This window comes from Pipistrellus kuhlii, unplaced genomic scaffold (assembly GCF_014108245.1).
Source record: "Pipistrellus kuhlii isolate mPipKuh1 unplaced genomic scaffold, mPipKuh1.p scaffold_m20_p_2, whole genome shotgun sequence".
Taxonomy (NCBI): Eukaryota; Metazoa; Chordata; class Mammalia; order Chiroptera; family Vespertilionidae; genus Pipistrellus; species Pipistrellus kuhlii.
In genome coordinates, this window is record NW_023425515.1 from 34,922,454 (window position 1) to 34,934,716 (window position 12,263).

Here is a 12,263-nt window from a genome sequence, read left to right on the forward strand (position 1 = left end):
TAAAATTACCCTCTTGGGTCCTGGGCGGGCAGGATTGGTGAGCCCCAACCCCCGCCCTCCTCATCCCCTCGGATCCCAGCCCCTGGCCTTTGCTGGGCTCCCCCTTTCCCCTAGACCTGGCAGCCCTCGTCCTGCGCGCACTGCCTTGCACCTGTGCCTGGCGAGCACCACCCGGCCTCCCAGACCTAGACCTCACCACCACCACCCCCCACCCCCCCAGCTCAGCCTGCAGACCCGGGCGCACCGTCGGGGCAATGCAATCAACTTGGGGGTGGGAATGCCAGGGCTGGTTCTGCTCGCGTCCTGGAAACTCAGCGTGGGAGGAGGGAGTTGGTGTGTGCGGGCCCCAATGCCACCTCCACAGAGCCGCCGTGGCACGCCGGGAAGCGGAGCTAACGCTCCCCATCGCCTGCACTTCTGAGCGTCCTTCGGCTCGGCGCTTTCATCCCCGGCCTCCTTTTGAAAGCGCCACAACGAAAATCCTCCTCTGGGGGCGGCCCAGCGGGAGGATGGGGAGATAGAGAGAGTGAGCACCCCCTTTGCACCGGCTGAATGGAGCGAGGCTGTGGGAGCTGTGGCTGGGGGGGAAGCTGACAAGCTGAGCTGAGCTAAGCTGGGCTGGGCTGGGCAGGGCAGGACCGAGTGTGGTCGCGGCAGCTACCCCAGGGCCTGGCCCAGCCTCAGCTCCGCACTCACTCTCCCTCCTTGTCCCAGAGCAGGACTGGTTTGTTTGTTTGTTTGTTTGTTTGTTTGTTTGTTTTAAGAGAGCAAAGTGCGTGGAAGCTATTAGGAGGTTTTTGAGGACAGAGCTTTCCACCTCCTAACTTCTTCTGGTCGGGACAGTGTGAGGACGGGGGTGAGCGAGTGCGGGCCACTGTGGAGAAAAGGGGGGGCGGGCATGGGAGAAGCGCTGGAGGGGCTGGAGGTTTTTTTTTGGGGGGGGGAGAAGCCTGCGGAGGAGCGGGAGAACAATCACACACCCACTCCGGCGCTGCCCGTTTCCTGAAACACTAGTAGGGGATAGTCGCCCTGAGCCACCCACTCGGCCCTGCCCCAACCCCCACCCCACACACCTTAGTGGCTTCTCGCGCCCCTTCCCCAGCTCATCAGCCCGCCTGCACCCAAAATCAGTACATCAGCCCTAAGTGTAAAGGGGGGAAAAGAAAAGGAAAAAAAGAAAATCTGTCTTGGTGCTGTTTACCCACTTTCTTCGAAAAGGCGTGTGGGGTGACCTGTTGCTGCGAGAGGGGATACAAAGGTTTCTCAGTGGCTTCCGGGCTGGCTGTGGGAGCCGCTACCCCCTTCTTCCCTCCCCTCCCTCCCCTCCCTCCCGCTCCCTCCCGCTCCCTCCCCTCCCTCCACCCCCCGCCTCCCCCGCGGCCCGCGGCGCCGCAGGCCCCGCCCCCTTTCATGCAAAACCCGGCGGCGAGGCCGCGCTCGAGTGGAGGAGCCGGCGCGCGCTGATTGGCCGCCGGGAACCCATTTATTCCCTGACAGCCCCCATCACATGGACGGTTGTCTATTAACTTGTTCAAAAAAGTATCAGGAGTTGTCAAGGCGGAGAAGAGAGTGTTTGCAAAAAGGGGGGAAAGTAGTTTGCTGCCTCTTTAAGAACCGGGAGGACTGAGAGAAAGAAGAAGAGGAGCTGAGGAGAGAAGAGAAAGAAAGGGAGAGGAGAAGAAGTTTGAGCCCCAGGCTTAAGCCTTTCCAAAAAAAAAATAATAATAATAATAACAATCATCCTCGGCGGCGGCGGCGGCGGCGGCGGCGGCAGGATCGGCCAAGAAGAGGAGGGAAGCGCTTCTTTTTTTTTTTTTTTTTTTTTCCTTCTTGATCCCGATTTCCAGTTTGCCTCTCTCTTGCTCTCTCTCTCTCTCTCTCTCTTTTTCTTTCCCTCAAATTATTCTTCCATCTGACTTTTTTTGCTTGCGGAGCTTTGCTGCGCTCTCGACACCCCCGCCCGCCGCCTCCCTTCCTCTCCTCCCCCGCCCGCCCGCCCGCGGGCCCCCAGAGTCCCGGCCGGGCCAAGCGAGGGTCGGCGGCCGCCGGCGGGCCGGGCCCGCGCACAGCGCCCGCATGTACAACATGATGGAGACGGAGCTCAAGCCGCCGGGCCCGCAGCAAACTTCGGGGGGCGGCGGCGGCGGCGGCGGCGGCGGCGGCAACTCCACCTCGGCGGCGGCGGCGGCGGCGGCGGGCGGCAACCAGAAGAACAGCCCGGACCGCGTCAAGCGGCCCATGAACGCCTTCATGGTGTGGTCCCGCGGGCAGCGGCGCAAGATGGCCCAGGAGAACCCCAAGATGCACAACTCGGAGATCAGCAAGCGCCTGGGCGCCGAGTGGAAACTCTTGTCGGAGACGGAGAAGCGGCCGTTCATCGACGAGGCCAAGCGGCTGCGGGCGCTGCACATGAAGGAGCACCCGGATTATAAATACCGGCCGCGGCGGAAAACCAAGACGCTGCTGAAGAAGGATAAGTACACGCTGCCCGGCGGGCTGCTGGCCCCCGGCGGCAACGGCATGGCGAGCGGGGTCGGGGTGGGCGCCGCCGGCCTGGGCGCGGGCGTGAGCCAGCGCATGGACAGCTACGCGCACATGAACGGCTGGAGCAACGGCAGCTACGGCATGATGCAGGACCAGCTGGGCTACCCGCAGCACCCGGGCCTCAACGCGCACGGCGCGGCGGCGGCGGCGGCGGCGGCGCAGATGCAGCCCATGCACCGCTACGACGTAAGCGCCCTGCAGTACAACTCCATGACCAGCTCGCAGACCTACATGAACGGCTCGCCCACCTACAGCATGTCCTACTCGCAGCAGGGCACCCCGAGCATGGCGGCGCTGGGCTCCATGGGCTCGGTGGTCAAGTCCGAGGCCAGCTCCAGCCCCCCCGTGGTTACCTCGTCCTCCCACTCCAGGGCGCCCTGCCAGGCCGGGGACCTCCGGGACATGATCAGCATGTACCTCCCCGGCGCCGAGGTGCCGGAGCCCGCCGCCCCCAGCAGACTGCACATGTCCCAGCACTACCAGAGCGGCCCGGTGCCCGGCACGGCCATCAACGGCACACTGCCCCTCTCGCACATGTGAGGGGTCGTTCGTACCCGTGGACTGCAAAAGAGGGGATTTTTGGTTTTTGGTTTTTTCTTTCAAAGCAAAACGAGAGGGGGCGGAAACAGCGAGGAGAGGACGAAGCAGCGTGGAGGGGGGGGGGGGGGGAAACACACAATCCGGTATGCTCAAAACAAAACACGCAAAAAAGTGATCACTCACCCACAGCATATGACATCTGTCTGCAAAAGGGAACACCGATCCCATCTACACTCACACACATTCACACACACACAAAGCCGCGATGCCGACAAGAAAACTTTTATGAGAGATCCTGGACTTCTTTTGGGGGGACTATTTTTGTACAGAGAAAACCGGAGGGGCGGGGTGGGGAGGGCGAGGGGATGGACCTTGTATAGATCTGGAGGAAAGAAAAAAAAAAACTACGCAAAACTTTTAAAAAGTTCTAGAGATACGGTAGGAGCTTTGCAGAAAGTTTGCAAAAGTCTTTACCAGTAATATTTAGAGCTAGTTTCCGAGCGACGAGGGGAAAAAATGTTTTAATATTTGCAAGCAACTTTTGTACAGTATTTATCGAGATAAACATGGCAATCAAAATGTCCATTGTTTATAAGCTGAGAATTTGCCAAAATTTTTCAAGGAGAGGCTTCTTGCTGAATTTTGATTCTGCAGCTGAAATTTAGGGCAGTTGCAGCCGTGAAAAGAAGAGAACTATTCAGATTTGGACATTTTAATTGTTTAAAAATTGTACAAAAGGAAAAAAAACCACACTATGTACTGGTAAAACTATCTCCGTGGTCTTTAAAGGGGAAAAAAAAAGTTTTAGATTGTACTAAATTTTTTTTAACTTACTGTTAAAAGCAAAAATGGCCATGAAGGTTGACATCATTGGTAATTTATAATAGCGTTTGTTTCCCAACTTTCCATTTTGTTCAGATTTAAAAAAAAAAAAGAAATTACTGTGTTTGAAATATTTTCTTATGGTTTGTAATATTTCTGTAAATTTATTGTGATATTTTAAGGTTTCTTCCCTCCTCCCCCTTTATTTTCCGTAGTTGTATTTTAAAGATTCGGCTCTGTATTATTTGAATCAGTCTGCCGAGAATCCATGTATATATTTGAACTAATACCATCCTTATAACAGGTACATTTTCAACTTAAGTTTTTACTCCATTATGCACAGTTTGAGATAAATAAATTTTTGAAATATGGACACTGAAATTATTCTTGAGTCTTTCATTTATTTGGTTAACACTGCTCAGACATAACTCCTCAGGAAATAATATTATGCTGTGCACAGCCAAGAAAGCAAAATAACTAAGACCTTGGTATTCTGTCCCAGTAGCATGTGCTAATGTTAACAGCAACAAATATGTGTCTGGATGATTAGTAAATAACTGGAAAAAATTAAAATGCTCTTGTCATTTCTAAAATAGAAACTAAAGATTGTAAATTCACCCCCCCCCCTCCTTTTTCTAAGCAGCATGATGGGGACTTAAACTGATTTGTGCCACTTGTTGCCTGATAGGAGTCCATTCTGAAATTTTTCGTGTAGTTTAGCAGATGGGGTATTGAGCCAAATCGGGACCAAGTTGGCTGGTTTTGTTTTCGTTTTCTTCACAGTACAATGGCCTTTTGGAAATGTGGTTACAGGGGGAAATGCTTCTTGTGTTGGAATAATTGCAAACTAGACATGCAAAGTGCTCATCTGCTGGGTGGTGGGTGTTTGGATGACTCCAGCCCTGCTATTGTCTGAAAGGAAACAAGTGGTTTGCTTTCTTTGTTCCTTGACTTCATAAACTTTCTCCTCTACGTTTTCCTGTTTAGGGGTGAGAGAAAGCGAAGAGCGTCTCGCAAAAACGCCTGACTTGCCACGGCTGCTATTATTATTATTATTATTTATTTTATTTTTTTTCCTTTCTCCCCCTCCACGAATTCCATTTCTTAAATTGGCTGCGCGGGTCCAAGCCTGTAGCCCCAAATCGGATAATCTCTGCAGCTGATAACAAGCAAAAGAGAAGCCAGGCAACAGACATAATAAAGAAGAAAACAACTCGGAGGTAGATATTTTAACTTGTCCGATCTAATCACATGTGGAGATTATTATGCTTTTGATCTGTTAACCATGTTTTACTACTAGTAATAGGGAGGGAGGGGGAGGGGAAAGGGGTGGAGAAACAAGATTGGATTTGTTGTTTTCTTTTGCCCTAGGAAAGGTTAAAGAAAGCCTATAGTTGTCCTCAGTGGGAGCGGAGAAGTCGGGGAGTCGCTATGGTCTTTGCCTTCGCGATGTTTCTGCATCACAACCGACTCGCGCTTTGGCGCTGCCGGAGAATCAATCCTGTAAGAGCGACTCCGGCGGATTTTTCTTCTTTATTTACTACTTAACCTCGCTCAGCTTTCCCCGCCGAAGGAGACCAGGAACCGAGAGTCAGGCAGGCATTCTTAAAAGCGTGGTTTTGCTTCCCACAGTTTCCAATGGGTGTGTGTGTGTGTGTGTGTATGTGTGTGTGTGTGTGTGTGAGAGAGAGAACTTGTTACAACTTTGGAGAAGTTGAAATCCGGCATCGCCTTCCAGCCTTGAGTCTCAAGTACCGGCTGCAGCCACGCAGTTAGCTCATCCGGGTGGTTTGCATCTTCTCGTTTTCCAAGAAAAGTCTTTCTTACTCGTGCTGTTGTTCATGGTTAGTTCTGGGTTCAGCTGAGGCTATCTTTTTTTATTTTCTGTATTTTTATCTCATGTGGATTGCTTTATTTTCAGGACATACTGGTTTTTATTTATTCCTTCCTTATCCTCATTTTTTTTTAAGGATAATATTGTACTGGGAAAGGAAAATTATTATGCCCATTCCCAATTCCAATTCCAAGCCAGGTATCTTCTCCCCCCCTCCCCCCCCCCTTCATTAATGCAGAGACTCTGAAAGAATTTCCCCAGCCAGGCCAGCCATTGTAATGCATATATGGATTATTCACGTGGTAATGAGCACTTTCGACAGTTCTTGCTCACACGTTGGAATAAAAGAAACTTTGAATAAAGATCCCAATGATCTGGCTCTGGGGGGCTGGGGAGGATATTCCCGGAATTTGAGCCAATCGACTATCTAAAGTGTATATACTGGAAAAATAGAGATATATTACAAATACGTATTGGGGTTTAGAGTAATTGTACTGCGTTAACCTCTTTAAAAAAAAAAAAAAAAAAAAGAGAGAGCCCACAGAAGCAGACTAAAAAGAGCAACAACTTTTTGGCAAAAATTCTGAGGTTCAAATATTTTGCAAGAGGGAAGAAAGCAATGGCTGGGGAAGTTAAACTAGTTTTGAATGGTTGCCACTGTCTGCATAAAACAAGAGAGCTCCCATTCTCCCATCCCTCCACAGTCCTTAACCAAATAAAAGCCAAAATATATTATTTGTAAATATAAATTATTTTGTCAAACTGCACTTAAGGAAAACGATTCACATTGCATCGTTCATTTGATTGGGTTAACTCATTCTCCAAGATGTGTAGTTTCCTGGCTAGATTACTATGCAACATATACTATTTTAATTATAACGTGATTCCCAAGAAGGGGGTCAACCCTTCAACTTGCCCAGAAGTGGCCATTTCCTGATGCTGAAGTTGTTCAGTGCCTTCCTTGGGGTATTATTCTGCTCACTAAAACCATTTAATTTTCAGTCGAAGGGGGTGCATTTAATGTTTTGTTAACCTATACACCGAATGGAAATGGGCAGAAGGATGAGATTATAGTGTGCTCCCCTGCCATGTGTCCTCTGGCCCCCAGCCCTCCCTCCATACTTTAAATAAAGAGCGTTAAAATATTTTTGCTGAGCTGTAGTAGATTAGCAAGGTTTCTTGCCAATGCTGGGAAGCTGGTATTACAGACGGTCCCAGGGGGAAATGGCTCACATTAACCACTAAATGAATATTTGACAAGGGCTCATTCGGAGGTATTATTACTATAAACGTGTCCCTACTGGACTTTTTCAAGGGTCAAAGAGCAACGCTTCAATTAATTATTTAGTCTGCTAGTAGATTTGGTTGTAATAGCTGTACTTATTCCTAGAACCAACACATTCTTACGGTGGGAAATCTCAGGAGGATCTCCTCCATCAGCAATGCCTTGAATTGAAATACACCCAGAGCCCTGGTATTCTGTAGCTGACTTTTTCATAAATCCTTTTCTTGGGCTGGAGAGTGGGGGGATAGTCTCTTTTGCTATTTCATTTACTGTTTGGGGTTTAGAAAAAAGGAGGGGGGGCAGAGAACACAAGTTATCTTAATTTCTACATGCCTGGCCAGGGCTTTTAGGGCCTTGCAATTTGTGACGGGAGGGGAGGGGCTTTATTTATAAACTTTGCCTTTTGTAAGTAGCTATGTCACAGGATTTCAGACTCAAGGCAGGGTGTGGATTTAGAAAGGGGGCGCATTACTGTTGACCAATACAATTTGGGTTTTTAAATGGAAGCTGAGTGCTCTGAGATCTAGTCGCCTCAAAGTAAATTGGGGTACTAGCTAGTCCCTCCTCCTTTCCTTCCCACCTATTGGTCTGAACACTTCCAGGTGTAGTGGGGGCGGGGAGAAAGAGGGGGGTGGTGACTGTTCTATTCCTGCGTGTCCTCCAGGGCCCTAGGTTAAATGGTAGGGGAATGATTCTGAGAGTAAGATTCCTTAACAATACTATAAGGTGAATGACTAAGAGATAAGCTGCAAGTGGGGGGGGTGGGTGGAGGGGGGAGATGGGATGCAGTAGTTACAAACCCAATTCATTCAGCTTTTCAGAACTTTTGTTGTGGGAGCTCCATTGATGGGATTTAAGCTGCCAGTTTTCTCACATTAAACAGAACTGATCAGTGCCTCCGGGGGACAAGAACTACCGTTTAACTGCATGGTGATGGGGTCTTCATTCAGAACCATTACAAGGAGAAAATTAAACAGCGCCTTTGTGCGCACGAGGTTTACTTTCCAACTGCTAGCAGTCTATAGCTAACTGCTCTGAGATTGAAGTTTGACTGTGGTTTGTCACCTACTAGTTGGCACTGCTTGTTTATTGTTTGTTGTCATGAAAAGAGCTTTTTCTATCTCTGCCCTCTTTCTCTCCGAGCCCCCCTCCCTCCCTTATTTCTTGCTCTTGGAGAACTTTTCAGAACAGGACCTCATATTTGGCTTTGTGGAAACATTTTCCTTTGCCATGAGCCTTAGCAAAGACTTGGGTTAAGCTTCTCCAGGACTCCTCTCACCCCACCCCCATTAGTGCCTTTAAATATTTTGCATCTCACTGTGTGTTATGCTGACTTTTTTTTTTTTTCTTTCAAAACAAAAGCTGCTTTTTAGGATGGCACTAGTGAGGTTTGGGATGGGGGTTGATTTCTTTCTTTTCTTTTTTGACTAAAGTTGGAAGATGACTGGATGGATTTCCTTTGGGACCTCATCTATGAGGTGGATCCCTAAAAAAAAAAAAAAAAAAAGCAGGAGAAGGGGAAAAATTCTTGACCTTTCCTGTGGAAAATGTGACTGAAGTTTAAAGGGACACAGCCTCGGAGTGCTAGAGTAAGCAGCTATGCAAGGAACTTTCCCAATATTGAGAAATCGCCCAAGCCAGAGAATTGGCTTGGCATCTTTCATAGTTATTTTCTATTAAAAAAAACTTTCCTGGAAACATGACCTCTGGTATCACCCAGGGAGACTTACAACCTCTCCTCCTTCTCACGATGCTGTCCAGTTTTACAGTGCTTGTTTTCAGTTTTTTGTTTTGCTTCCTGAGGCCTTTAGGAAATAATGGACTTGACTTTCTTATTTGGACGAGGAGACTTCTCTTTGGAAGGCTGGGTTATTAAGACAGGGCCACGGCTTCCCAGGGCAGAGTTCTCTTTCTGAACGCAGGTCTAGATGGATTTTATTTTTGGTGTGCTGTTTTTGGTGTGATTATTTTTTTATTTTTTTGGATTCCTTGAACAGTGTACCCCCTTTCTCTTCAAAAGCAAATAGAAGGCCCTTTCCTTTCAGGACGCAAATTTGTCTTGCTGCTTTGGGACTTTGGGACACTTTGGGTACTTTGCAAAGAGGTGTCAGTTGGTTTAAAAGCTCCCAGGAGGCCTTCGTGCCATTGCTCTCGCCTGCCTGCATGTACAGAATGAAATGTGCAGTGTTAGTAACGATTTCGGTTCTCCGGCCTATCGCTTGCCTCCTTCCCTTGGGCTTGGGTGCTGGGCTCAGGACCGTGAGCGGGCGGGCCTCCCACCTGCCTGCCCGGAGGAGGAGTGCACCGCCCCAGGGGAGTGCACCGCGCCCAGCGCCCCGAGCAAAAGCTCCTGCGGAGGGAAGCCGCGGAGGGCGAGCGCGGAGCCAGGGCGCTGACGTCACCGCGGCCCTGACCCTGGCCCCGTGCGGCTCCCTGGGAAGGTTTTGCTTGGGGCTCCAGCTCTCTCCTCCCGGATTTCCTCTCTTCGCTCTGGCCGTCCCGCGTCGGGCGAGTCTGGAAAGTCACCCGAGGTGTTGTGGGCCCTCAGCCCTCCAGCGGCCTCTACCTCCAGCGCCCCAGCCCCAGCCTCCTCTACGCTGACCTGGTGACTCTGAAGCAGTTCTGGGATCCAGACTTCCCAAAGCAGGTGTTGTCCAACTTAAGTCCGGCATCCTCTTGCCTCTCCCCCTCCCCGCCCCCTACAAGGCCTTTACTTTTAAAGGGTTGTTTGTCCCTGTGTGGGGCCGCCGGGGCTCAGCATTAGCAATCTTAGATCCTAGACACCAGAGGCCTCGGATCGGTGTGGCTGGGCTCCCTGGGATTGGACCCCCCTTGGATGTAGGATCCGGGCAGGCAGGGATGAGAGAATGCAGACTTTCTCATTCGTAAAACAGGGATCAGACATCTAATGCAGAGGATGAATGCAAAGCCCCTTGACAAAAATATAAGATTTCGTTGATAGGCATTACGCTTCTTACTGTCTAGTGTAGTTAGGTGATAGGGACGGGAAGAGATCAATACAGAAACTTGAGTCCTTCCTGTACTTTCCGGTCTTCGGTGGTGACATGCACCTCCTTCGGACCCCTCTTCCTTTCACCGCGCCCATCCTTCCTGGCGTAGGCTTTGCCTCGGAAGTTACCCAGCAAACTTGCCACCGAAGGGAGGGATGCAGGCATCCCGGGCAGAAGCAGCCCCCACCCCACGGAAAGCAGAAAAAATAATTACTGTATTAAGAGGAGCGGGGACTTCTTCCCGAGGCTCCTTATCGCTGGCGGCCAGGCCAGACCCGGGACTGCGCCCCCACCCCCACCCCGTGACGTCAGGGTCCACAGGGCCTCGGGGATAAAGTAATTCGTTCGCGTGTTCCGGAAAGGGCAATCCGAATACTTGCAAGGGCGAGGCCAGGAGAGCGGGTCTCCATCCCTCCTCCTACCCCCCCATCCAGCCTCAGCCTGGGAAGCTGTGGAGGCGCCCGCCTCCCAGAGCATAACCAAATGCAAATCTTCAGTGCGCGCACCTTCTCGCACAAACACCCCGCACCCAAGCGCCTGAGCGCCCAGGCGGGCCGGGCCCTTCCTCCATGTATATATTTAAAGTTACTCGGTTTGCTAGCTAGAGTTTGTTGTCCAGTCTGAAAGAGAGTTTTTGTTTGTTTTGTTTTGCGACGCTAAGCAAATTCCACCGAAAGCCTTTGCAAAGTGCACCGTAGCTTGCTTGCATTTTGCCCTGCAGAAGTTTCAGCGGTGGGTTAAGAATGGGACTTCCAAGAGTTTTCTGTTTCTGATGTGGAGTCATGGCTCTAGCCATTTCCGTTTTCTCTCCTTTCCCCCCACCTAATCATTTGTATAGCTTTTTATAATCTTTTTTTTTTTTTTTTTTTTTTTTTTTTTTTTAGGATTGGGTTCCAAGGAGTTCTCTCAACTCCCTGGAACCACGATTTAAACTTTAGATAAGAAGAAAGACAATTGGTCCGTGAACTGTGAGAGGGGTAGAATGATTTGGTGGTGGAAAGCGCCTCGTCATTGGTAGCAGGTGCGCTCCCCAAGTTTTCCTTAGAGAAATCTAACCCACAGCATACCCTTCCAGTGGGAGGGGCCTTGGGAACGCGGCCTTCCATTCTGATGGTGGCCCAGGACCTAATAGACTAGTGGTTTCTAATAATCAGCCAATATTTCCCATGCGGACTGTGTAGCATCAACTCACACCCAGGTGCATCGGACTATCCCACTTAACAGCTCACACCCGGGTTATTGCATAGCTTTACCGTTAATAAGTCTGCTGACATGCTAAGTGTGGCAAACCTGTGTTCTGCCCAAAGCCTCCTTCCCTTTCTTTTCCCCCTCCCACCTCCAAGAAAAAAATATCTTAGAACCAGGTTTCCCTTGTGAGAGTTTGTTTACCCCAGTTTCTGTCCAACTGCACTAGCACTCTGCTCAGCTTTCTAAACACTCTCCTCAGCTCTGTGAAACGGTGCAAAAAAACATCTTGGAAGCTAAGGTGGCAAAACAAACCTGAACATATGGAGGAAGACTTCGTTTTGGGGAAGTGTGTTTCAATGTTTAGCTCACACTTCAACCTCCATGCCTCCCTTACCACCATCTCTTGTTTTGCTCATTGGGGGGTGGGGTTGGGTAGGGGGGTAAGGGGCGGGTAGGGCTGACTCTCGGGTGCCCCACCTCTATTAGCAAGCTGTTTTCACCAGCATAAATTATGAGTGCATTTCAAACCGGCCCTCCTGATAAGATAAATCAGGGGCTTTTCCCTCTTTTGCATGTTTCTGCTGTCATTCACATGGAAACTTCTCTCTGAGCCCCTCTGCAGTGTCTCCCTACAAACTTACTATCCCTGAGTAAACTATGGAGGTATGTTTTCAATAGGAAAAAAAAAAATCAGGTAATCTTTTTTTTTTTTTTTTCCAAGAACCCTTCCAAGTGAAGGATACAAAATATTTCACGGTTGGTCATGTGAGCTTCCAAATTAGCTGCATATAAAGTATTTTAAGATTTTTTTTTTTTTTTGGCTGTCACTGTCTGGCAATACTCATTTGTGTGTGTGTGTTGGTTTGAAAAGCAGGAAGAAATGTAATGAATTGAGTGCTGTCAGAGATGTCTTCTGTTTGAACAATCTGCGATGGGCTGAATGGCAGGGACTCCCTCATCCAGTGCAGGTGCAGTAGAGCCCGGGGAAGGGGGGGAGGGGGGCTCCCTCTGTTCAGTCAAAAAGCACCATTCTCCACAA

General features: G+C 49.6%; 1 protein-coding gene and 1 long non-coding RNA gene across 4 annotated transcripts in view; both read left to right on the forward strand.

Moving 5' to 3' along the window:
• The window catches only part of LOC123652609, a 55,602-nt gene that overhangs the window by 11,297 nt on the left and 32,042 nt on the right, over positions 1-12,263 (forward strand). Inside the window, exon 1 of one of the 3 annotated variants that reach the window (XR_006742049.1) lies at positions 5,022-5,126. The exons of the other annotated variants lie outside the window; for them this stretch is intronic. This is a non-coding gene — a long non-coding RNA (uncharacterized LOC123652609). Of the gene's footprint in view, positions 1-5,021; positions 5,127-12,263 lie in introns of those variants that run through there. 3 annotated transcript variants of the gene reach the window in all.
• On the forward strand, positions 1,886-4,287 carry SOX2 (SRY-box transcription factor 2). Its single transcript, XM_036446574.2, has one exon. The coding sequence runs from the start codon at positions 2,077-2,079 to the stop codon at positions 3,082-3,084; it is 1,008 nt and encodes a 335-aa protein (XP_036302467.1). The 5' UTR covers positions 1,886-2,076; the 3' UTR covers positions 3,085-4,287.

Coding starts and splice junctions, on each gene's coding strand:
- SOX2 (XM_036446574.2), top strand. CDS start 2,077: ATGTACAACATGATGGAGACGGAGCTCAAGCCGCCGGGCCCGCAGCAA.